Source organism: Rhinatrema bivittatum, chromosome 10 (assembly GCF_901001135.1).
Source record: "Rhinatrema bivittatum chromosome 10, aRhiBiv1.1, whole genome shotgun sequence".
Lineage (NCBI taxonomy): Eukaryota > Metazoa > Chordata > Amphibia > Gymnophiona > Rhinatrematidae > Rhinatrema > Rhinatrema bivittatum.
In genome coordinates, this window is record NC_042624.1 from 124,005,836 (window position 1) to 124,032,765 (window position 26,930).

Below are 26,930 nucleotides of genomic sequence, written 5' to 3' on the forward strand. Positions count from 1 at the left end.
CCCTGATGGTACAGGCAGGTAGAGAGTAATACCATCTGTTGCTCTAACAATGATACAGGGATAGAAGAGTGAATTAAAGGTTTTGAGATTGATTTATGTCTGTGTGATGATATATTTTTATTGTGTATTGTTTTATATGATTGTGGATGTAACTTTGTTTGCCATTGCTCTGCTAACTTGGCACTGGTGCCTTACCGTGGCACAGGTTGCGTGACTGCCAGGATGGCGCTGGCCCCTTTCCGGACCTCTGGCAGGTATTGTGAAGCTCGACCCATCTGACAGAAGACTGCAGGGAGGGCAGTGGACTTGCCCATCTCCTGCCCATTGCTGTACAGCCCTGAGACCAGGCGCACCTGGGAAAACGTAGCATCCAAGCCCATCAGGAAATCATAGAATATGACAAAACCAGCCCTGTAGCGTCCCAAGAAAAAAAGAGAGAATTAAAAAAAAAAAGAGTAAATTATAGGAGGGATAAATTAAAGCACTAAAGCTGCAGATCCCACAAGTGCTCTCAAAATGCTGGGCCCGACTAAGGGTCCTAACCCTGCATTAGAAAGGGTCAAATAATTTCTTTATTTTATTTTTTACTACCAGTTCATTCCTGCCTTTCCTTAACCATCAAAGTGGATTACAGAAATAAAACAATTTAAAAAAAACATTATATACCGGTATATATATTTACTTATTTATATGAAATCACTTATTGTTTGCTTAACTGATGCAATCTTTCCAAGCAATGTACAACATAAATTCAAAACAAAATTTCATATAAAATTGAAACAAGCATACATCCATGTATATTTATGTCTCTATTGGGTGACAGTAAAAGGCTGATAATATAGTGTGAGATTATTTACTCGCCTCCTGGAGAAATATTGCTGTTGTGCCAGTGCTGAGAGGGTTTTTATATTTACTTTTCTTGCCTACATAAGCCAACTCCTGAAGTTTTTATTTGACACAGTATGAGGGTAACTTTTAAACAGGCTCGCGGGCGCACATGCACTTGTGTTCCGGCTCACGTCCAGGGACGTGTCCATTTTCTAACATACATGCATCTATGTGCACTTTATAAAAACAGCCTGGACGCATGTACATGTCCGCACAAATTTAAATGGACGCGCAAATGCTGTGTCTACCGCATCTGACTACGTTAAGACCACTTCACATACTTCAGAACACAGCAGCTAGAATACTAACCGGAAAAAGAAGGAGGGACCACATAACCAAAACCCTAGCAGAGTTACATTGGTTACCGATTGAACACAGAATTAAATACAAAACCCTCTGTATCATTCACAAACTAATTTATGATGAGAAATCAGACTGGCTAAACACAGCATTACGGGTACACACGCCACACAAGAACCTCCGCTCAGCAAATAAAGCACTCCTAACCATCCCAACAGTTAAAACAGCAAGACTGACCCAAGTGAGAGAAAGAGCCCTATCACTAGCAGGACCCATAATCTGGAACACAATGCCTCCAGAGATCAGGCTACAAAGTGATCTCAAGACATTCAAGAAAAACCTAAAAACATGGCTTTTTAAACAAGCATTTTACAAGGAGACGGGAGAATAGAAATTATTCAGGAATAAGCAGATAAGCACCGACACACAGTTCTTAGGGCGATACAGTAGAGTAGTCTATGAACCCCACATCACAACTAGCATATTGATAACACTATGCATGATAAATTTACCCGTAAAAGTACTTTCAGTACACTGGGTCATGACCCACTTCTCTAAAAATTATTTTGTCTAATGATATATTGTAACCGAACCTTTGACGGCACCTGTTAGCATGTACTATAGTACACTTTTACCTACATTAAATATGTGCCTACATGTAAACCGTTGCGATGGTATTTAACTTAGCAACGGTATAGAAAAGGTTTTAAATAAATAAATAAAAATAAGTGTGTGTGGGGGGTGTTTATAAGGGACGTGTGCAGACGCCATAGCTAGTTTTCCCAGTTCGCTCCCAGTTCACCCAGTTTACGGATAGGACTTCCAAACCCTCATAGGATAATACTCTCCCTTTTCCCCTGTTAGCCCCAACTCTTAAAACCCTACTGACTAGCCTAGATATTTTTATTTTATAACTTACGTGGCATCCATAGCAGCAGTAAAGTTGGATGGCAAGGGACCCCTGGTGCGTGCCTGTGCGCATAAGTATTTACGTGCACATCTCTTGGTCTTCCCCAAATGGGATCACAAAAATCAGTGGATGAGGTTACAAGAAAAGGGACAATTTCTCTCGACAAGGACCGCCATTGGGACCTACATCCAGCAGCAATGCTTGGTGCAGGGCCTGTGAAGTTTAACACTGACTCACAGGCACTGTGCTGACTGCTGCTGCTACCACCCCTGCTTCTAGTGCTACTTTCTCATTTTGGGGGAGTGGGTGACAGAGGGGAGAGGGAATTGAGAGGGAGTGGAGGTCTGCTATATTGTTTTGATCATCATGTGTGCTTGTACTGGATAAACGTTTGGAAAGCACTGCTGTAGGGATAAGTCACACAGAGTGCTAGGTGGCAGTGTGTGGAGTTGGGGGTCTCAATGTGCAGGTAAGTTACAGAGGGTGCTGAACAGCAGTGGGTGAGGCTGAGGAGATCTCATTGTGGGGATAAAACAGGGAGTGCTGGCTGGCAGTGTCTGCGGTTGGGGGGATCTCAGTGTCGGGGTAACACAACATGTGTAGGATGGCAGTGGGTTGAGTTGGATTGGAGTATCATAGGGAAAATCACATGGAGAGCTGGATGGTATTCTGTAGAGGTTGGGTTTTATTGTGGGGGTGTCGCATGGAGAGCTGGATGGTATTCTGTAGAGGTTGGGTTTTATTGTGGGGGTGTCGCATGGAGAGCTGGATGGTATTCTGAAGAGGTTGGGTTTTATTGTAGGGGTGTCGCATGGAGAGGTAGATGGTATTCTGAAGAGGTTGGGTTTTATTGTGGGGGTGTCACATGGAGAGGTAGATGGTATTCTGTAGAGGTTGGGTTTTATTGTGGGGGTGTCGCATGGAGAGGTAGATGGTATTCTGAAGAGGTTGGGTTTTATTGTGGGGGTGTCGCATGGAGAGGTAGATGGTATTCTGAAGAGGTTGGGTTTTATTGTGGGGGTGTCGCATGGAGAGGTAGATGGTATTCTGTAGAGGTTGGGTTTTATTGTGGGGGTGTCGCATGGAGAGCTGGATGGTATTCTGTAGAGGTTGGATTTTATTGTGGGGATGTCGCATGGAGAGCTGGATGGTATTCTGAAGAGGTTGGGTTTTATTGTGGGGGTGTCACATGGAGAGGTAGATGGTATTCTGTAGAGGTTGGATTTTATTGTGGGGGTGCCGCATGGAGAGCTGGATGGTATTCTGTAGAGGTTGGGTTTTATTGTGGGGGTGACGCATGGAGAGCTGGATGGTATCCTGTAGAGGTTGGGTTATATTGTGGGGGTGTCGCAAGGAGAGCTGGATGGTAGTTTATAGAGGTTGGGTTTTATTGTGGGGGTGCCACATGGAGAGCTGGATGATAGTTTGTAGAGGTTGGGTTTTATTGTGGGGGTGTCGCATGGAGAGCTGGATTGTAGAGGTTGGGTTTTACTCTGGGGGTGTTGCATGGAGAGGGATGGTAGTCTGTAGGGGCTGGGTTTTATTGTGGGGGTGTTGCATGGAGAGCTGGATGGTAGTCTGTAAGGGTTGGGTTTTACTCTGGGGGTGTCACATGGAGAGATGGTAATTTGTAGGAGGTTGGGTTTTACTCTGGGGGTGTCACATGGAGAGATGTTAATTTGTAGGGGGTTGGGTTCTACTCTGGGGGTGTCACATGGAGAGATGGTAATTTGTAGGGGGTTGGGTTTTACTCTGGGGGTGTCGCATGGAGAGATGGTAATTTGTAGGGGGTTGGGTTTTACTCTGGGGGTGTCACATGGAGAGATGGTAATTTGTAGGGGGTTGGGTTTTACTCTGGGGGTGTCGCATGGAGAGATGGTAATTTGTAGGGGGTTGGGTTCTACTCTGGGGGTGTCACATGGAGAGATGGTAATTTGTAGGGGGTTGGGTTTTACTCTGGGGGTGTCGCATGGAGAGATGGTAATTTGTAGGGGGTTGGGTTTTACTCTGGGGGTGTCACATGGAGAGATGGTAATTTGTAGGGGGTTGGGTTTTACTCTGGGGGTGTCGCGTGGAGAGTTGGATGGTATCTTGTGGGGTTGGGTTTTATGGGGGGGGGGTGACTGTGTGGAATGGGAGATCTGTTATTCCCACAGTGACATTGGTCCTTACCATGGGATTTCCTGAGATTGTGGTATTTTACCACAGATGTCGCCTTCTTGACTCCAGTGCCCCCTCTCCTTTCTCTTTTAACTCAATAGAGCTTGGCCTCTCTGAGGTCTGTTCCAGCTATCATAGTAATAGTCCTCCGTCTGAGAGTCAGAATGCATGCGTCCTCCTTCCCCCTCCATGCTCCCCAGTCCTATCAGAGTCTCTGCTCAGCAATCATATTCTGCTCTCTCCAAAGGGAATCTGCCGCCACATTCTTTCTTTTCATAAAGCAATATCTTTTTTTTGAAACATAACTGACATTCCCTCGGAGGTTCAGTCTGAGCTGGAAATGCAGACTTAGATATGAGATCAGACGTAGAGGTAGGGGAGCTCTTATTCCAGCTACGCTATCCAGAGGTCATGGTGCTGATGTGGCATTAAACTTACGCTGGATCGTACGGAGCTGGCCCCAGGACCTCTGGCACATCTAACACATGTCTGCCCAGTGCAGGGGTCTGAGGCCTCAGTGACTCCTGAAATACACAATGTACATGCTCAAGTTCATGTTAACAAGGACCCTCTTTCTTCAGTCAGGCCATGCTTTCTGGCTGCCACCCTTAACCATTCTTGTCTTCCTAATAGGAAAAGTGGTTGCAAGCAGTGCTGCAGCGTACTCCCAGCTACCATCAGGCTGTTTGCATTCACCCAGCTCCGAGATGAGGTATGAACTGTCCCTGGCTGCCGCAGAGAACATCTTCCACATGTGGGACTTAGCAACTACATCAGGGGTGGCGAACTCCAGTCCTCGAGTGCCACAAGCAGGCCAGGTTTTCAGGATATCCACAATGAATATGCATGAGATAGATTTGCATACAATGGAGGCAGTGCATGCAGATCTCTCTAATGCATATTCATTGTGGATATCCTGAAAACCTGGCCTGCTTGTGGCACTCGAGGACTGGAGTTCGCCATCGCTGGGTCTATCGTCAGGGACAATGAAAGGAAGCCAGACCCATCCCTGCTGTGCAAGACTGGCGCAGCGTCGGCTGTGCATGTGGAGATAGGATCCTCTCCCCCATGACCCAGGGAAGAAACATTTTACAGCCATGAAAAAGAGAAGGGCGTAGAATAGATTTTCCGGGTCTGTGTGGAAAACTTACTGTTGCTCTTAGAATGAAGGGTGGAGGCAGAGCTGGGTGCATCAGCGGGGCTGGAAGTGGTGGTGGTGGTGGTGGGAGAGGTGGAGCCACAGGGGGAGGCAGCAGCGGGGGTGATCTGCGCCCCAGATGAGGGTAAATCCTGGAAGACTCTCGTAGCGCATGCTGGAGATGGTCCCGCTCCCCGTCCAGATACCCTGAAATACACAGCGGGGGAGAAATATCCTGAGGGTCCCTGGACACGAGAATACAGAGGGGGAGACTCTGAAATACAAAATGATATCGATCGAGAGGGGACTTACAGGGTAGGGGATATTTTATTTATGTTTTAGTTTTTATTCCATTGAAAATTACCAGCTGACTTCTTTCTTGTGGTTTATTACATTGCAGTAATTGATGTATGCTGAAACTGAATAGAAGGACAGTCAGATGTCCTGTTCTGAGAATTTGTAATAATTTTACCATCAAATATTCAAGCTACCCACGCAGTCTCAGATCCCCACCTCTCCAAGCTTGCATCTGTAGATGCCCATCTCCTCACTTGTGCTCCACCCTGGATTTCCTCTCTCATTACTACTACTTCTTTCTCTAGTGCTACTAAATCTATTGAGCAACTTTGGATGGCCTGAAATACTACAGCATTCTCTCTGAGTAATGAAAGAAATACGAAACATATTGAAATGCAAACTGGGAGCAGAAACCCAGAAATGGGGGAGGGGATATACTGTAAATATACTGCAATACAAAGCAGGAGGAGAGAAATAAACTGAAATCCTCAGCCTGGAAGGGATGGGACATCAGAAAAGCTGAGCCAACCTCCAAGGCATGGAAGTGACAGAGAGCGGAAAGCTTGGGCAAGAAAAAGCGTCATCAAAATAAGAAAAACCTGCAAGGAAATACTATTTCTATTAATGAAAGAGAAAGTGAGGCTGAACAGTGCCAGAAATAATGACAAAGTGTCAGAGAAGGACAGGGGCCTAACTTCTGTCTACATAAGAGAGGAGACCCGGCATCTTCTGCAGCTGGGAAGATGCCCCGAGGGATGAGCTAGAAGGGCAGGTTGGCTTCCATTTACCCTGGCTTTGAACTTTCTCTCGGGGTGAAGGGGAGGGACTCTGATCTTACTCTGTCTGCCCAGTACTGATCCTTCCACATTGGGTAGAGATCAAATTCCCATTCTCCACCCAACATTCAAAAGAAATGATTCGCAGCTAGAAAGAATCAGAGAGTGATTTGTGTCCGTTTGCACGAGCTGAAAGAAAAAGACTGATGAGGAATCAAAAACCCAAACGTGTAAGACTAATATAAATCAACAAAACAGAATCTCACTTAACCATATACAGATGTGTGAAACGATGTCATTTCTAATTAAGAAGAATGACCATCATGAGGCACAATGAAAGGCACTCCTCAGTTGGAAAACATAATTGTAAATTGATCGCTATAGAAAATCCCCTGAGGAAGCCGCATCCTGTTTTGGTGGTTCTGGATTTTCATGTGGATAATTTTAGTATGTAAGGTATTTATTTATTTAGTGATTTTTTTATATACAGCTGCACGTTCAAAACATCACCTCGGTTTACAAATAACAATAAATTAGCAACATGCTTTACAATCAAATGAAATTAAAAGTATGAGTGATTGTGTGAAGGATGTGATATGGGGTATTAAATAGATATCTCTTGTATGGATTTTAGTACTGCAAAGAAATAATTTTGTCAGAACAAATTGATTTTTGTAAAATTGTGTAATAATAAATATATTAATCTGTATATTATTGCCTAGAATGACGTGTTTAGTCTAAAGTGCTTCCTTAGGTTTTTGGTATTAATTATTTCAGGGAACAATGAATACTCTTATTATATTACCTCTACAATGAAAGGCTCATCATGCGGGGCCAAAAGTGCACAAGGTTTAATCAGCCACCATTCTAAAACTACCGTGGATAAATTCAAATCCACCTAGTGTGCAATCCACATTCCCCTTTTTTTAAAAGATATATTGTATATATATATAGAGAGAGAGAGACATAGAAATGACGGCAGAAGAAGACCAAACGGCCCATCCAGTCTGCCCAGCAAGCTTCGCACTTTTTTTTCTCTCTCTCTCATGCTTATCTGTTACTCTTAACAATATAAGACCTGTTATATGGATGTCAATTGAAGTCTGAGTGCACCTTCATACGACGCTGGTAGGTAATTCAGCTATCGTGTCTGTGAGCCTGGAATAAGGCTTCAAAATCATTAGGTACCTCAGTGATGTAACTCTTTGTGCCAGAATGTCCACTTCCAGATTATTTCATTGATAACAGCTGTTATCAATGAAATAATCTGGAAGTGGACATTCTGGCACAAGCCATGAACGTATGGATATGTGCGGACTATACATTTATTAAATAAATAAACCCTAACAGCAGCGCATCAAGAGAGAGAGAGAGAGAGAGAGAGAAAAAAGTGCGAAGCTTGCTGGGCAGACTGGATGGGCCGTTTGGTCTTCTTCTGCCGTCATTTCTATGTCTCTATATATATACAATATATCTTTTAAAAAAAGGGGAATTACCTACCAGCATCGTATGAAGGTACACTCAGACTTCAATTGACATCCATATAACAGGTCTTATATTGTTCAGATTCGGTTAAATGTTATATTATTTTGGTCTTTTGTCTAGTGTCTTATCTGTTACTCTTGGCATTTAGTAACCTTTTGGTTCTATTTCCCATCCACTCCCGCCATTAATGTAACCTTTTGGTTGAAATATGAGTTCTCATATGCAGTATATAATAAGTCCAAAAACACTTATCTTAAAAGTAATCCTTGCAGAGACAAAAGGGATGTTGTATGCTGTCAGGTCCCCAATGTTCGGAGTTAGATGCCCGACATTGCAATGTTTCAGAAGATAGCATTACGTCTTTCTTCGGGGGAACAAGGGTTACAAACTTGATTAAAACTTGTACAGTAGAATGGGCAGCTTTTAGCCCAGCTTGATGTGCCTCATGATGGTCATTCTCCTTAATTAGAAATGACATCGTTTCACACACGATGAGATTTGGGGGTTTTTAACTTGCATGGTGGCAGCTGCTCACTAAGATCTCCTGGAGAGCTTTTTCCATCCTGTTGCCATAGGATGACGTCTTCCCCTTGTGTGGCTGATCTTGTCCACTGCGAAATTCCTGTATTACACCTCCTTACTTCCCACATCATCACTGAACATTCAGCACACTGCAAATCATTGGTTTTTGTCTTTGAGTTACTTTATGCTTCGTCTTCTTCTTCTTCACCCAGTTCCATTACCCCTGTTTCATTGTAACTTTTGCTTCTCTTCGCTATGTTAATGTTTAAGGTTATTGTACCCCCGGTTCCCTGTAAACCGGCATGATATGATTTTATCATGAATGCCGGTATAGAAAAGCACCAAATAAATAAATAAAATCTTTTATCTGAACTGTCAGCATCTTTCCTACCCCTGCACCTCCACTGCTAGGCCATTTCAGGTCTTGTTTTTGTCGTCTATGCTTCTTACATGACAAACACTGATTCCAACGTGAAGACCCCTTCCGTATCTTCTTACCAAGATTTTTAATAATGCCACATGGCCACCAAAACTAACGAAGCCTTTCTCCAAAGCATCTGGCCTCCCCAGCTTCACTGAGGTTTGGATTTAACCAGTGCCTTCATGGACACTTGATGCGCTGCTGTTAGGGTTTATTTAATAAATGTATAGTCCGCACATATCCATACGTTCATGGCGGGTAGCAAATGGTACACTTAGAAAATCAGAATAAAAAATAAATATCAATTAACATATAAATCATAAACTTAACATAAAAAAGGAAACAATGGGCCACTGGGATTGGAGACTGCCAACAGTTACCGCTACTCCTTCAGGGCTTTGTACACTGGATGAGCGGGTTTCAGGATGAAGAAGAGGGGGTTTGAAATGTTTGATAAGCAGAAGGGTCGCAGGATGAAGGGGACAAGGTTGTTAGCATGAGGCAGCTGGGATGGTAACCATAAATGTAATGTTATCACTCAAAGCAGAGCTGTCCAGGCTAAAAGTGGGGGTGCATGACCAGCAGTGTAGCATAGCACAGCACCGGGGGGCACTGCTGAAGCACTCACTGTCTGGGGGGGAGCACCAGCACAGGGAGTCACCCCCCGCACACGCGAGCACAGGACTAGGGCTGGCCTGTCTGCACAGGTTACATAGCAGCAGGGTCTCCTTTACCCATGAACCCTTCAAGTTAGGTAGGGGATTTGCACAGGGCTCAGATGAAGGTGAGCACTTACTTATTTGGACATTTTGCTTCTGTAGTGCGGGATTCTGGAGAAACCTTTAATCTTTGTAGTTTGTGCAGATGAAAGGCAAGCGTGAGTGAGGAAAGGGAGAAGGTATAAGCACCCACACAGGCAGGGACAGTGCAGCTCTCGTGGGCTGCCCGCTAGTGACTGAATACAGAAGATATCACAGACCACAAAGAAGCCAGAAACTGGAGAAAAGCCAATGGCCATTTATTATTTATTCTCACATTTCAGATTTTATTGTAAACATCTTTCCTCTGATTAAAAGCAGAAGAAAGCAATCACAAGTCTTTTCCCATCAGAGTGAAAGAGGGCACATCCTGCACTTTGCACCTCTCAACAGAGCCTCACAAGACGCCAGCTGCTTGCAGAGATGCAACAATTTAGGCCGCTTTAAAAAGTCCGTAAACACTGGGTCAGATAGGGCAGAGTCTGAAACATAAAGAACACTGCACAGCAAGCCCAGGTCTAAAGCTACACAAAGAGACGGTTCCACTTGCATTGCTTAATGCTCCTCGTCCTTCTGTCCTCTTGTACCCTGCAGGAGGGGGAGCGGGTGGGCACTCACTGCCAGCCCTGGCCCATATGTCCCAGCAATCTGTTACCAGCGTCAGGCAGGGACTTTGCTTTAACTGATTTGCACATTGTAGTTTTGCTATTTTTTATTCTCCAATTGTATATTGTAATTTTTATTTTGATTGTATTCCACTTTGGGTTGCTAACTTAGGCCTTTACTGCTGATGGATAGCGCTGCAGGCAGATCCACAGACAGGCAGTGACATCGCACAACCTTCTAAGCCAACTTCTACAGGGAGAATTTGGGAGCTGCTAGAGTATCCCTGTGCCCAGTATCACTTCTAATACAAGATATTAAAAAATGAAAGTAAATAAATAACTGGTCAGAGAGTCCACAGGACCTCAGCCCCCCCCAATGCTATATTGTCCCTTTACTGGACCAGAGGACAGAGTGCTGCCAAATACTATGCTGGGACACTGGGCTAGTACTCACTCAGAGGGAGGAATACCCCTAACACCATGCTGGGGCACTGGCCCAGAGTGAAGAGTTTCCTAGCATAATGTCAGAGGATAAATTCTGTGCTAAGCAGGGGTGGGATGGGAAGGCTGTAACCAACTTGTAAGAAGTGTGTGTGGAGGTTTTCTAGCACCTGGATCATGTATACTGTGTGTGTATTATGTCCTTAGACCTGAATTTTGTGTAAGTGTATTTGTGTGTGGAGGGGAGGGAGAGGAAAGAAAGGAAAATTGGGTCTTACCTGCTAATTTTCATTCCTGTAGTACCAGAGATCATTCCAGACTCCTGGGTTTTGCCTCCCTGCCAGCAGATGGAGACAGAGAAAGTTTCACAGACACCGCCTCTTAACCCAGTGTGTCACCTGCAGCTCCTCAGTATTGCCAAGTACCCAAGCATAAAAAGTCAAAAAGGTTTCCAATACTCAACACTATCAAATTCCCCAGAACAAGCAGAGGAAAGAGTAAAATTTATAATGCAATTCAAAAACTCTGTTGAAAGGATTAACGAGAAACCTGTGCCATTCTTCAGTTATTCAAGATCAAAAAACTGAACAAGCGGACTCTCTAAACCTTCTCTCCACCACTGGGCGGGATTCTGGACTGATCCGTGGTACTACAGGAATGAAAATTAGCAGGTAAGAACCAATTTTCCTTTCCCTGTACATTCCCAGATCAGTCCAGACTCCTGGGATGTACCTAAGCTTTCCTAACCGGAGTGGGACCTTGAGAGTCCCACTTGAAGAATACTTTCACCAAAGCTGTCAATGTCCGGAGCCCGGACATCCAATCAGTATTGCCTAGCAAAAGAATGTAAAGACTTCCAAGTAGCCGCCCTGCAAATGTCTTGAGGCGACACCAATTGGCATTCTGCTCAGGAGGCCACCTGGGAATGGGTAGAATGAGCCCTTAACTCCTCCGGGATAGGACGACCACAACAGATATATGCGGACTCAATAGCCTTCTTCAACCACCGAACAGTGGTCTTCAATACTTTCTGACCCTTTTTCGCACCATTCCATAGCACAAAAAGGTGATCCGACAATCTGAAACTGTTAGTGACCTCCAGATACCGCAACAAGGCCCTTCTGTCATCCAACCATCTTAATTCTTTTACGTGAGGCACAATAACCTCCAAATTTCTAAAGGGCGGAAGCTCCGCTGACTGACTTAAGTAGAACATTGACACTACCTTCGGCAGAAAAGATGGAACCATCCTCAGAGAGACCCTGGAATCTGAAATCCGCAAAAAGGGTTCTCTACATGACAGGTATTGAAGCTCAGACACCCTTCTGGCTGAACAAATCACTTCCTCAGAGAGCTCCCATTCTCCCGGGTCCAAACGTTGCCGGCTGAGAAAATCCACTTGCACATTGTCGCATCCCACTATGTATGAGCCGCTATAGAGGCCAGATGTTGCTCTGCCCAGGGCATCAGCATCTCCACTTCCAGAGCAACTGCTCGGCTCTTGGTACGTCCCTGGATGTTGATGTAGGCCAGCGTCATTGCATTGTTGGACAGTTGCGCAAAAGAGGAAGAAACTCCTGCAGGGCCAACCGTAGCGCTCTTGTCTTAGGCAATTGATGGACCAGGCCACTTCCTCCACCGACCATTGGCCTTGCACTGACTGGGACTGACAACACCATGTTCACTGCTCGCCTGGATGAGCCAATTGTCCAGATATGGGTGGATCAGCACGCCCTCCTTTCTGAGGGCTGCCATGACAACTACCATCAGTTTGGTGAACAACCTCAGGGTTGTTTCTAGGCCGAATGGGAGAGTGCAAAATTGAAAATGCCTCCCTAGGATCACAAACCAGAGGTACTTCTGATGGTCCGGGTGAATCCTATGTGCAGATATGCCTCCGTCAGATCCAAGGAAGCCAAGAACTCCCCACTTCTCACCGCTGCTATGATGGACCTCAGAGTCTCCATCTGGAAATGGGAAACTTTGAGAGCTACATTTACCTTCTTTAAATCCAGAATTGGATGAAAAATTCCTTCCTTTTTTTGGCACCACAAAATAAATTGAATAATGCCCCATCCCCTGCACATCCTGGGGGATGGGAATAATGGCCCCCAGCATTTGCAGCCACTGTATGGTCTGCTGAATGATCAACTTCTTCTCTGCCAAGGCACAGGGAAACACCATAAACAGGTTTATGAGCAGCTGAGCAAATTCTAAAATGTAGCCTTGTCCTATCATGCTTAGAACCCACTGGTCCAACGTGATCTTGACCCACTCCTTGTAAAAATGAGTCAGACTCCTCCCGATGACTGGAACCGAGGAGTGGGCCAGCCTGGCTCCACTGCTACCCTGATCAGAGCCGTCTAGGCCCGCTCTGTGCCCCTGAAATGGTTGGCTCCGGGACTGCAACCTCCCTGAGGTCTGCCTTTGGCCAGCAGCCAGAACTCTGCTCTGACGGAAACGCCTTTGCCCCTGAAACCAAGAGCGCACTGGGAGAAATCCTTTGGACCCTTTTGGCTTGTCCTCCGATAGCTTGTGCACTTTGTTATCTCCCAGATGTTTGATTAGCTGCTCCAAGTCTTCCCTAAACAGTTTTCTCTTAAAAGGCAATGCTCCCAGCTGAGCCTTTGATGAAACGTCCGCTGACCAGTTTCTTAACCAAAGAAGCCTCCTAGTGGAAACCGTGGACATCCTGGTCCTGGAAGAAGTGCGAATGAGGTCATACAAAGCATCCACACCATAAGCCATCGCAGCCTCCAATCGCTCCACCTGTTTGGATTCCTGGGGTGACATATCTCTGGCACTCTGCAACTAGCCCAGAGCATGAAGCTGCTACACACAGCTGCATGCATGCCCAGAGCAGACACCTCAAAGATCTTCTTGAGATGTACCTCCTTAAGAGCTGCCATGCCAGCTACCGGAATGGTGATCCTTTTTGTAACAGCCGAGACCGAAGCATTCACCTTTGGCATCCTCAAGAGTTCCAAAGTGTCTTCGGGCAAAGGATAAAGCTTATCCATAGCCCTGATAACCTTAAGGCCAGTCTCCGGAGTATCCCACTCCCTGATCACCAACTCTTTATCCAATTTGTGAAAAGGAAAAGTCTTGGCTGGACCCCTCAAGCCGGTCATGACCGGATATTTCTTCCAGGTCAGCCTGGTCCTGCGGAACAGTTATTTCCAATTCTGCTAGCACCAGTGGGATCAGGGGCCCGAGTTCCTCCCTTTGAAACAGACGAACCACCTTGGGATCATCTCCTTCCCTCATCAGGACTTTTGTCGCATCCTCTTCCGGATCCTGTGGGCATCAAGAAGGATCAGCATCGGGAGAATCATCCCCAGATGGCAATCCCTGATCAGAGTCCTCTGAGGAACCCTCCTCGGTGGCCCCTGAATAGGAAGGACCAAGGACCTTCTGAATCCTAGTGGCTCCTGAAGCCCCCAAAAATCTGGAATCCTTCCTGTGGGGAGGTTCTGCCATCCTCCACTTAGGAAAGGGCCACTCCACGGCCTTGTGGGCTAAAAATGCCTTGTGCATCAACAGAACAAACTCAGGTTAAAAAGGAGAGGTACCTTCAGAATAGTCTTCCAGAGGATTAATTTCCTCCTCCGACTGCCCCCCATGGGTCCCCTGGGCCTCCTTGGAGCTGAATTCGGCTGGAAAAAGCTTGGGCATGAGACCCCCTCCCCCCACTGCAGCTTTCTCCTTAGCGGCGAGCATATCCAAGATGGCCACCGTTTCCGTGCTCAGCAGGAACTGATCATTGGACCCTCGCATTGCAGCCTTTGGCCCACCAGAGCCATGCTGCTTCCAAGCTGCCGCCGCAGTCTCTCCCGATGTGCCCTCTCTACCAGAGAGGCAACGGGAACATAGGCCGGAACAAGAAAGGCACGCGGAGCTGCACCACATGTGGTGTATCTGCACCCCTTCGGCATGATCAGGCCCGGCTGCGACCGCATGGCAGACGCCTGAGGGAGGAAAGGCAGGAGAGCCTAAAACAAAATATGCGCCGCTGAAGTGTCTCCCTCTCCCACCGGTGATGGGAGATTAAAAGAAAGTAAAGTAAATGCATCTGCTTCCCTTGATTTCCTCCTCTTACTATTTTTTTTTAACTTTATAAAAGACACAAAAGGAACAATCTTATCTGAAGTACGGAAGAGGCGTCTCCCAATTCTCCCGGAGGTGAAGGAACTGGACCACCAGCTTTCACCTTAGGCGAAATCCAGTGAGCAATCTATGGTCCCCAACCCCTGCTCATCCACCTCTGCAACCAGGAGGGATGGTCCCACCAGGACCTGCCAACCTCCTGGGAGAAAAATCTTTGCTTGATCGAAGCTTCTTCTTCTTATGATTTTGAATCTGTGATTTTTTTTTTTTCAGGTACTGAACTGCAGGTTTTGCACCTCCTTTATCTGCTGGAGACAGAGAAATACTGAGGAGCTGCAGGTGGCACATCGGGTTAAGAGGTGGTGCCTGCAAAACTTTCTCTGTCTCCATCTGCTGGAAGGGAGGCAAAACCCAGGAGTCTGGACTGATCTGAGGTACGTACAGGGAAAGAGGAGCTGTATTTGGATCTTGTGAATGCAGTGTGTGTTGGGGGCAGGCACCTCAGCTTTAGTGCACAAAAATGCGTACAATCATGCATTGGAAGTAGTGTGTGTTGGGGAGCTGTTTACCTGTATCAGGTGTTCTCTGAAGGCAGCAGTGCCCCAGTCACACATAAGGGTGATGTCATTCAATGGTGCAGACATGAAGATCTTTTCCAGAACTTTCCAAGGAATTCTTGAAGCGCCCTCGGCGCATGTGCGGTAGTTTCTGCACTTCCACGGCCTCGGTTCTGTGATTAAACGAATGAGCTCAAAGTCCCAATGGGAGGAAGGAGAGATTATGGGATTGGTGAACACCTGATACAGGTTAAAAACGTTGCTTTCTCTGGGACTCCCTAGCTAAGGGTTGTCTTCAACAATAAAGAAGACGACACCCACCAATAGGGTGGAATAACTCTCCTTGGTGGGTGAGAATAACCTTCTTTTTTTTTGTTTAAACAAGAACACAATCAATCCTAAGTAAAAGAAAGTGCCCTCTGGGACTGAAGTTGGGCTCTCACGCTCAGACACCCAAGCCTACTGTGGCATCAGGAGGCCATATGTAAACAATGATGGGATGGGAATGTGCGGACGCAACTCTACACCTCAGTTTTGCAAATCTCTTATATAGAGATTGACCTGAGATGGGCCACTGACATGCCATTGCCCTGATACTATGGATTTCAACATGTCCATCAAAGGTCAGACTTGTTTGGGCATAAGCGAAGGAATTGCAGTCAGCAGAGAAAGGGAGGAGATATTGCCCCTGTGCAGGTCCCTGGTGAGACCTCACGTGGGATACTGAGTCCAGTTCTGGAGACCCCACCTCCAATAGGATATAAACAGGATGGAGTCGCTCCAGAGGGAGCTGCTAACATGGTCAGTGGTCTTTGTTCTAAAGCATAGGGGGAGACTTAAAGATCTAAACATGGATACCCTGGAGGAAAGGAGATAGGGGAGATATGATAGAGACATTCAGATATCTCCAAGGTTTCCATGAAAAGGAGGCTCCAGAATGAGGGGTCATGGGATAAGGGTGAAAAGGGGGTAGACTCAGGAGTAATCTTAGGAAATATTTCTTTACAGAGAGGGTGGTGGATGCATGGAACGGCCTCCCAATGGAAGTGATGGAGACAAGGTCAGTATTTAAATTGGAGAAAGCCTGGGATAACCACAGAGGGTCTCTGAGGGAGTGGTAGGGACTGTAAAGCTGAGAAGTTGGTGTGGATGGGCAGACTGGATGGACTGTAATGATCATTTTCTGCCACCTATCTATGCATCCTTTCTAGCTGCCTTGTTTGGTAAACTTTGGAAGCTTTGCCATTTAAAACCATTAAGGGGACCATGATCAGAGATCTATCAGAAGCTGCAGTCAAGGTAAGGCTACCGAAAGGAACAGCAAAAGAGAACATTTAAAATCTCTGAAAAAGCTAAATAGATAAAAAGGAAGAAAAGCATTCTATCGTACAATAATCTGAAAAGAGAGGTGAAAAGAAATGGTCTATAGACAATTGCAGTGAGAAGTACTGATGATGCGATACTCACTGCAGAAAACTATTTATACTTTACATTAGGTCTTCTCAGGGGTAGCTCAGGTTACTTTCAGGTCCTGAAGGCATTTCCTTATCCCTAGAGGACATAAAATCTAAGGGAGTCATTTCCTAAGCTTTTTTCTCATAGACACAGAATGGTAGCGAAGTCTTAGTAAATTGTGCCCTGCATTTGTAGCTGAGGCAATGGAGGTCACAAGGGACATCAGTGGGATTTGAGCTCTGACTTCTCCAGATTACTCTTCCGCTTGCTGAGATGGAAACTACCATATATTCCCAGAAAGCGCTGGAAAACGTCTCCTTGTTGGTGCTGCTGGATGACATCACTTGTGTGTGAAACTGTGGTGATCATATCAGATGAAACAGTTTGATAAGGCAATGGTCTCAGCCAGAAGAATATTAGGATGCACGGGTATAACTAGTAAAAAAAAAAAAAAGAGAGGTGATAATGCATCTACAGAGGATGCTGATGAGACCTGGTCTAGAACATTGGGTTAATTTCAGGAGGTTGCTGAATTGGAAAGATAATGAGTTAATTTTAAGCAGTCATCTTTAGGGAAATATAAAAACCTGGCTGGCTGTATTCAGTACTGCTCTTTGTGCCCTCCTAAATCAGCACTAAGCAGCCTCTGCATCCACCCATTTTTCCCCACTTAAATTTAGGGAAGTGAAATATAGTTGGTCAGTGGAGGAAAATATTTAGCGACTAAGTTTTAACTCTGGAACTTAGCTGGTTAAACCTTTTCAAAAACTTCTTTTATTATCCCATGTGAGCTCATCTAAAAGATATTCTCTATATTTCTGAGGAACTTTGCCTTCCTTGTAGTTCCTAATAAGGTTCCTGGAGTTACGGATAATCTTGAGGCTTCACAAGTTTCTTCTGATTCTTTTAATCTGACTAATTTTCTTGAGCAATCAGATGACAGACCTGATGAATGGGCAAGCCTATTGATTAAATGTTTCTCCGGGAGTGAGAAAAATGTGATAATTAATAGGGAAGCTCTTTTTAATGACAAAACAAATCCATATATTTCCAGATGTCTGAAGAGAAACCCTGAACAGGAGAAAGGCACTGTTCATAGTTTGGGTGGAGAATGTTTTCTTTATTATCCTTCTAATTCATCTTTAAAGGTATTATTAGATATCTATAGAACAGGTATGGTAGCAGCCTCTGCTGCAGTGCTACATTAATTAGCTGATTATTGTGCTTACTATCAATTAGTGTGCAATCTTTAAAGGTATTATTAGATATCTATAGAACAGGTATGGTAGCAGCCTCTGCTGCAGTGCTACATTAATTAGCTGGTTATTGTGCTTACTATCAATTAGTGTGCAATCTTTAAAGGTATTATTAGATATCTATAGAATTAGCTGGTTATTGTGCTTACTATCAATTAGTGTGCAATCTTTAAAGGTATTATTAGATATCTATAGAATTAGCTGGTTATTGTGCTTACTATAAATTAGTGTGCAATCTTTAAAGGTATTATTAGATATCTATAGAATTAGCTGGTTATTGTGCTTACTATCAATTAGTGTGCAATCTTTAAAGGTATTATTAGATATCTATAGAATTAGCTGATTATTGTGCTTACTATAAATTAGTGTGCAATCTTTCCTTTTCACCCATGTGTTGTTGTTCCAAGGTCCTGCACCTTATTGTGCTTTTGCATGCAGACAGTTGTGGATTGTTTTTCTGTACAATTATTTGTACTTTTTACTCTGCATTTTTGTAAAGCTTTTTTGCTTAATTCGTATAATGAAATGGTATAAATTAAGAGTTAAAAAACCCTTTAGAAAAAGGACTCCTTAAGAAAAGAAAGGGGGGGCAGTTTGCTGCTCTTTGCACTGCACTTTTCCCCTCCCCCGGGGCTTTTCAAGGTGAACGTGTGTTCAGCTCAGACTTTTGTCTTGGACTTGGCCTCCGTGCTCACTTGCACCTGAAAACGTCTCCACCTCCCCTCACCGCTGATAACTGCTGGAAAGGTCTTCCCTAAGGCTGGGCCGGAGGAGAGGAAGAGCCTCTGCACGGGGCCTGTCAGTGCCCACACTTTATGCTAAATTGCAAAGGGAAACGCCACATTTTGTTTCTTTTTGAAAATTAGCAAAACGTATGCAAGGTACAAGCAGCCAAGTGCCTTACAACTAGGGGTGCGCACCCACAAAATGTTGGGGGATTTTTTAATTGAATTATTTTGTTTTGTTTTCTGTTGCAGTTTAATTCGATTTAGTTTGTGCAGCGTGCGCTCATCTGAAATGAAAGCGCATCCCTCGTCACAACTCTTTTTCAGAAGGAGGCTTGCGCCAGAAGAAAAGGCTGCAGAGGGGCAGAACCAGGAGGGCGATGGAAGGCCTGGGCGAAGCACAAAGACCTGAAGGGAAATTCCCCTGGGCAGAGAAGCTGGGTCTTACTGTCCTTCTGTGACCTGTGGGGGCTCCGAGGTCCCATGCAGTGAATTTTCAAAGGCGTTATGCGTGTAAAAGTGCCGTAGAGCAGGGCAACTTTCAAAAGCCTATTTACACGGGTAAAACCTGCTGGAAATCTCGGGGAGAAACCCGGGCTCCTCCGCTGCCCTCATGTGAGTGGGGTCCAGGGATGCCTGTAAGGGACCCTACGTATGTTTCTAGGTGCCTGGGGGGGAGGGAGGGCTAGACAACGGGAGACATCAATAGCGGTTCATCCATTAGACGCCTGGGAGCAGGAACAGCCCTGCAATAAGACAAAAATTGGTTTATTCTAAGGAAACACATACTTCCTACCTCTTAAGGAAAGCTGATAAGTAAATCACTGTTTAGCAGTGCCCAGCGTGGGAGGGCGAGGCAGTCAATGACAGTAATACTGCACTTAGATTTTACCGCTGTAAGCTTGGAGTTCAGGAAATTATAAACCTGCTTCCCAGGTTACGCAGGAAAGAGAGAGAAGCTGCACAGAAACATCACAAATCTGATAAGGAGAGTTTCACAGACATTTACCTACTACTGAGGGGAGGAGACACTGAGGGGAGGAGACACTGAGGGGAGGAGACACTGAGGGGAGGAGTTCCTGGGGGAGTGTTTAGGTTGGGGGAGGGGGACGCTGAGGGGAGGAGTTCCTGGGGGGGGTGTTTAGGTTGGGGGAGGGGGACGCTGAGGGGAGGAGTTCCTGGGGGGGGGGGTATTTAGGATGGGGAGGGGGACACTTTCCACTATTTTTCCTGACTTCAGTGCCGGGAAAAATAGTGGAAAGTGTTCTAAACATCAAAATCACAGAACATATAGAAAGACATTGTTTAATGGAACAAAGTCAGCATGGCTTTACCCAGGGCAAGTCTTGCCTCACAAATCTGCTTCACTCATTTGAAGGAGTTAATAAACATGTGGATAAAGGTGAACCAGTAGATATAGTATACTTGGATTTTCAGAAGGCTTTTGACAAAGTTCCTCATGAGAGGCTTCTAGGAAAAGTAAAAAGTCATGGGATAGGAGGCGATGTCCTTTCGTGGATTACAAACTGGCTAAAAGACAGGAAACAGAGAGTAGGATTAAATGGGCAATTTTCTCAGTGGAAGGGAGTGGACAGTGGAGTGCCTCAGGGATCTGTATTGGGACCCTTACTGTTCAATATATTTATAAATGATCTGGAAAGAAATACGACGAGTGAGGTAATCAAATTTGCAGATGATACAAAATTGTTCAGAGTAGTTAAATCACAAGCAGATTGTGATAAATTGCAGGAAGACCTTGTGAGACTGGAAAATTGGGCATCCAAATGGCAGATGAAATTTAATGTGGATAAGTGCAAGGTGATGCATATAAGGAAAAATAACCCATGCTATAATTACACGATGTTAGGTTCCATATTAGGTGCTACAACCCAAGAAAGAGATCTAGGCATCATAGTGGATAACACATTGAAATCGTCGGTTCAGTGTGCTGCGGCAGTCAAAAAAGCAAACAGAATGTTAGGAATTATTAGAAAGGGAATGGTGAATAAAACGGAAAATGTCATAATGCCTCTGTATCGCTCCATGGTGAGACCGCACCTTGAATACTGTGTACAATTCTGGTCGCCGCATCTCATAAAAGATATAATTGCGATGGAGAAGGTACAGAGAAGGGCTACCAAAATGATAAAGGGGATGGAACAGCTCCCCTATGAGGAAAGACTAAAGAGGTTAGGACTTTTCAGCTTGGAGAAGAGACGACTGAGGGGGGATATGATAGAGGTGTTTAAAATCATGAGAGGTCTAGAACGGGTAGATGTGAATCGGTTATTTACTCTTTCGGATAATAGAAAGACTAGGGGGCACTCCATGAAGTTAGCATGTGGCACATTTAAAACTAATCGGAGAAAGTTCCTTTTTACTCAACGCACAATTAAACTCTGGAATTTGTTGCCAGAGGATGTGGTTAGTGCAGTTAGTGTAGCTGTGTTTAAAAAAGGATTGGATAAGTTCTTGGAGGAGAAGTCCATTACCTGCTATTAAGTTCACTTAGAGAATAGCCACTGCCATTAGCAATGGTTACATGGGATAGACTTAGTGTTTGGGTTCTTGCCAGGTTCTTATGGCCTGGATTGGCCACTGTTGGAAACAGGATGCTGGGCTTGATGGACCCTTGGTCTGACCCAGTATGACATGTTCTTATGTTCTTATGACACTGAGGGGAGGAGTTCCTGGGGGGGTGTTTAGGTTGGGGGAGGGGGACAATGAGGGGAAGAGTTCCTGGGGGGGGGGTATTTAGGTTGGGGGAGGGGATGCTGAGGAGAGGAGTTCCTGGGGGGTGTTTAGGTTGGGGGAGGAGACACTGAGGGGAGGAGTTCCTGGGGGGTGTTTAGGTTGGGGGAGGGGGACACTGAGGGGAGGAGTTCAGGTTGGGGGAGGAGATATGCTTACACTTGGCTTTTTCAAATCAATGCATTTACTTTCAAGGACAATGCTAGCTGCAGAAAATTCAGGAGAAGTGATTGCACACACTGTCTTTATGAGAAATGATGCAATGCTTGCAGGTAAAAAGGAGCAGTGGTGTTTGTTCCAGTGCGCACAGTATGAAAACTGCACCCTGAATAAGGTCAGATCAGATCCTCCCCCCCATTCGTTTCTCTCTCTCTGGTCTCTGCTCTCAGCCCGGAGGCTCCAGTGAGCCTCACTGAGCTGTTGAGAAGGAGCGCTGTTTGTGGCAGCTCTCTTCCTTCCGCCCCATCTGAAGGATTCTGGGGTTAGCATGCACACAGCCTGCCCAGACCCCCGGGGTGCACTCACCTTTCTCCATATTCCTCTTATCTCTGTGCATCTGCAGTTTCAGAAGCTTCTCCTCCAGGTGCTGATTCTCCAGCTCCACAGCCAACAGCTCTGAGTCCGGATCATGAAGAGGTGCTTGCAGTGGCCCTGCAGGCATAGGAGAGACCATGAGACAGAGAGAGAGAAAGGGGGTAGACTCAGGAGTAATCTTAGGAAACATTTCTTTACAAGACAGGGTGGTGGATGTGTGGAACGGCCTCCCAGTGGAGGTGGGAGAGACAAGGACAGTATCAGAATTCAAGAAAGCCTGGGATAACCACAGAGGGTCTCCGAGGGAGTGGTGGGGATTGTAGAGGGAGTAGTTGGTGTGGATGGGCGGTCTGGATAGGACATATCTTTTTCCTTCCGCCGCATTTCTATGTTTCTATGAGAGATGGAGAGAAAACCTAGAGACAGAGACCCTCCAAGAGAGATGGGGAGAGCCTTGGAGACAGACTGGGAGACATGGTGAGATGCTGTATTTACGTGTGGGAACATCTGTACATGTCTGTATGAGTATGAGTGTGCACATGTATGTCTTTGGGGTATATATAAGTGTTTGTCCATGTATATCCGTGTATGTGTGTGTGTACAAGCATGCATGGGTATGAGTGTGTATGAGTAGAGACGTAGCTGTGTATGCACACAGGTTTATGTGTGTACGTGCATGCCCACGTGTGTTACGGCTGTGGCTGCTGTGCAACCGCCTCACCACCAGGGGTCCCTCTAGAGCTGGCTTTCCTGACAGGCCCAGTCCATCTCCTCTGTCCACTCTATGCTCTGGGTGTGCCCTTATAACCCTGCCTGACAGTTGCCTCGGTGCTTCGGCATCGAGCTCACCTGGGCTCCCTGCTCTAGCCTGCCTTGCGTGGCCTTCGGGCCTTCTACCTTGTCTTCGGGCCTTCTGTCTTGCCTTGCCCTGCCTTCGGGCCTTTCCTTGCCTTGCCCTGCCTTCGGGCCTTTCCTTGCCTTGCGTGGCCTTCGGGCCTTTCCTTGCCTTGCGTGGCCTTCGGGCCTTTCCTTGCCTTGCCTTGCCTTGTGTGGCCTTTGGGCCTTCTGTCTTGCCTTGCCTTGCGCGGCCTCCGGGCCTTCTGTCTTGTCTTGCCTTGTGTGGCCTTTGGGCCTTCTGTCTTGCCTTGCCTTGCGCGGCCTTTGGGCCTTCTGTCTTGCCTTGCCTTGCGCGGCCTTCGGGCCTTCTGTCTTGCCTTGCCTTGCGCGGCCTTCGGGCCTTCTGTCTTGCCTTGCCTTGCGCGGCCTTTGGGCCTTCTGTCTTGCCTTGCCTTGCGCGGCCTTTGGGCCTTCTGTCTTGCCTTGCCTTGCGCGGCCTTTGGGCCTTCTGTCTTGCCTTGCCTTGCGCGGCCTTCGGGCCTTCTGTCTTGCCTTGCCTTGCGCGGCCTTCGGGCCTTCTACCTTGTCTTGTCTAGCCTAGTCTTGGTGGCCTTCGGGCCTTCGGTCTTGCCTTGCCTTGCCTTGCGCGGCCTTCGGGCCTTCTACCTTGTCTTGTCTTGCCCTGCGCGGCCTTCGGGCCTTCTATCTTGTGCTGTGTATGGTCTTCGGACCTTCTGCCCTGCCCTGCCTTGCTTACTGTGCATGCGGTCCTACGGGCCCTCTGCTCTATTGTCTGTGTGTGTTTGGCCTACGGGCTCTCTGCCCCGCTTGCGGTGTGTGGCCTACGGGCCTTCTGTGTGTGTGTGTGGCCTACGGGCCTACTGACCTGCCTTGACCCGCTTACGGTGTGTGGCCTACGGGCCTTCTGTGTGTGTGTGTGTGGCCTACGGGCCTACTGACCTGCCTTGCCCCGCTTACGGTGTGTGGCCTACGGGCCTTCTGTGTGTGTGTGTGGCCTACGGGCCTTCTGACCTGCCTTGCCCCGCTTACAGGTGTGTGGCCTACGGGCCTTCTGTGTGTGTGTGGCCTACGGGCCTTCTGACCTACCTTGCCCCGCTTACGGTGTCTGGCCTACGGGCCGTCTGTGTGTGTGTGGCCTACGGGCCTTCTGACCTGCCTTGCTCTGCCGCCTGCCCTGACCCAGCCTAGACCCAGACACTGCTTCTTGCTGTCTGCCCTGACCCAGCCACGGTTTCCAGCCATCCCTGTCTCTCTCCACCTGGAGCCACCCCTTTGGGTGGTGTTCACTACCCCTGAACTCAGCCCAGGCGTAACAGTATGCCGAAGCCATAAATTTCCAGGGGAAGAGATAGCTCTGTGTGCTAAACCGGTGAGTCAACCTTTTTTTTTCCCTATTACAAGATGCCTCCTTCAAAGTTTTATACCTGCAATTCCTGTCAGACCTTGAATTACCTAAGCTATTAGAACTGTCTAGCCTGTCAACTTGCTGGTCAGGAACACTGGTTGTGCAGTAACTGCAATAAGAGAAATGTCTCTGTTTATCAAGAGTGTTTAAACTGTTCTACTCCACAGCCAGGATGGTGGAAATGTTCATGTCTTCCGTGCCTTTTGCCTCCAGGCGAACCCTGCCCCCGCTGCAAAGCTAACGGGCCATCTGTTTCTCCCAAAAGCTCAGCTAGTTCTACTACCGGGCGTTCAGCTTCTGGCCCAGTTAGCAACATTATTTCATGTAGCAGTTTGTGGATTAAGCATTCTAGCACTTCATCTCTGGACACTTTTGAAAAAACTTGCTACCAGGAAACAAGTATTAATTCTGAAAATCTTAGAACTCACAGGGTTAAGAAGCCTTCTATAACTTCCACGCTAGAGCCTCAGAAACGAAAGCTGAGAGAAGTAATTAACTCTAGCAGAGCTCTGCTTCCCACAGCTGCACTTAAGACACTAACGAGCACCTTCCCTAGACGTCCTAGAACTGCCTGTGCCCTCTCTAAGCAGCCCCTCCAGAAACAAAAGCAGGAGCTTCTGGCTCAAAGTATCAAGCCCACGGCAGTACAATCTTTGTCCTCCCTGCGCCTTAATTCTAACCTTGTTGCTCTGCCTTCCAAGCGTGCTGCATTACCCCATGCGAGGCCTGAACCTGTTTCATCACCCCAAGAGGGGTCCAAGTCTGCTGCATCTCCCCGCAAGGGGTCCAAGCCTGTTTCATCATCCCGAGAGGGGCCTGAACCTGTTTCATCACCCCAAGAGGGGTCCAACTCTGCTGCATCTCCCCGCAAGGGGTCCAAGCCTGTTTCATCACCCCGCGAGGGGTCTGAACCTGTTTCATCACCCCGAGAGGGGCCTGCACCTGTTTCATCACCCCGAGAGGGGCCTGCACCTGTTTCATCACCCCAAGAGGGGCCTGAACCTGTTTCATCGCCCCGAGAAGGCGCCGAACCTGTTTCATCGCCCCGAGAAGGCGCCGAGCCTGCTTCATCGCCCCGAGAAGGCGCCGAGCCTGCTTCATCGCCCCGAGAAGGCGCCGAGCCTGCTTCATCGCCCCGAGAAGGCGCCGAGCCTGCTTCATCGCCCCGAGAAGGCGCCGAGCCTGCTTCATCGCCCCGAGAAGGCGCCGAGCCTGCTTCATCGCCCCGAGAGGGGTCCGAGCCCGCTGCTTCACCCCCGGAGGGGTCTGAACCGGTCCTGCTTCCGCCCCCGGAGGGGCTCGAACCGGCCTTGCTGCTGTCCTCGGAGGGGTCCGAACCGGTTTTGCTGCTGCCCCTGGAGGGGTCTGAACCGGTCCTGCTTCCGCCCCCGGAGGGGCTCGAACCGGCCCTGTTGCAGTCCCCGGAGGGGTCCGAACCGGTCCTACTGACAGACTTTCTGACTCAGCCATCCGAGCCTACTGAACTGGCCCTGTTGCAGTCCCCGGAGGGGTCCGAACCGGTCCTACTGACAGACTTTCTGACTCAGCCATCCGAGCCTACTGAACTGGCCCTGTTGCAGTCCCCGGAGGGGTCCAAACCGGCCCTGTTGCAGTCCCCGGAGGGGTCCGAACCGGTCCTGCCAACAGACTTTGTTATTCAACCATCTGAGCCTGCTGTACCGATCCAGCTGCCGACTCGGGAGGAGTCTGTGCCGGCCCTGATGCCGACCCTGGAAGGGTCCGGACCGTCCCTGCTGTCGTCACAGGAGGGGTTAGCACCTGCCTTGTCGTCTCAAGAGGGGTTAGGGACTATTTCACTGCCCCAGGTGGGGTTTGTGTTCCCCTTGTCACCCCAGAAGGGGTTATGGACTGTTTTGTTGCCTCAGGAAGGAATGGAACCTGCCACCTTGCCCCAGGAGGGGTTATGGATGATTTTGCTGCCCCAGGTTGGGGTTGTGTCTGCCTTATCACCCCAGGAGGGGTTATGGACTGCCTTGCTGCCTCAGAAAGGAGTTGAACCTGCCGCATCGCCCCCCGGAGGGGTCTGACTTTATTATTGAGTACCCCCTGCAAAAATGGGACCCTGGAGGAGGGGGAGGCCTTGAGGGGGGGGTACTGTTACGGCTGTGGCTGCTGTGCAACCGCCTCACCACCAGGGGTCCCTCTAGAGCTGGCTTTCCTGACAGGCCCAGTCCATCTCCTCTGTCCACTCTATGCTCTGGGTGTGCCCTTATAACCCTGCCTGACAGTTGCCTCGGTGCTTCGGCATCGAGCTCACCTGGGCTCCCTGCTCTAGCCTGCCTTGCGTGGCCTTCGGGCCTTCTACCTTGTCTTCGGGCCTTCTACCTTGCCTTGCCCTGCCTTCGGGCCTTTCCTTGCCTTGCCCTGCCTTCGGGCCTTTCCTTGCCTTGCCCTGCCTTCGGGCCTTTCCTTGCCTTGCCCTGCCTTCGGGCCTTTCCTTGCCTTGCCCTGCCTTCGGGCCTTTCCTTGCCTTGCCCTGCCTTCGGGCCTTTCCTTGCCTTGCGTGGCCTTCGGGCCTTTCCTTGCCTTGCCTTGCGCGGCCTTCGGGCCTTCTGTCTTG

General features: G+C 47.5%; 1 protein-coding gene across 1 annotated transcript in view; it reads right to left on the minus strand.

The window, feature by feature from the left end:
- CCDC17 (coiled-coil domain containing 17) overlaps positions 1-26,930 on the minus strand; it is a 55,083-nt gene that overhangs the window by 11,190 nt on the left and 16,963 nt on the right. Inside the window, exons 9-12 of the mRNA XM_029618248.1 lie at positions 22,078-22,203; positions 5,410-5,603; positions 4,697-4,782; positions 196-411 (exon numbers count right to left, since the gene is read on the minus strand). Coding sequence (XP_029474108.1) covers positions 196-411; positions 4,697-4,782; positions 5,410-5,603; positions 22,078-22,203 — 622 coding nt within the window. The remainder of the gene's footprint in view (positions 1-195; positions 412-4,696; positions 4,783-5,409; positions 5,604-22,077; positions 22,204-26,930) is intronic.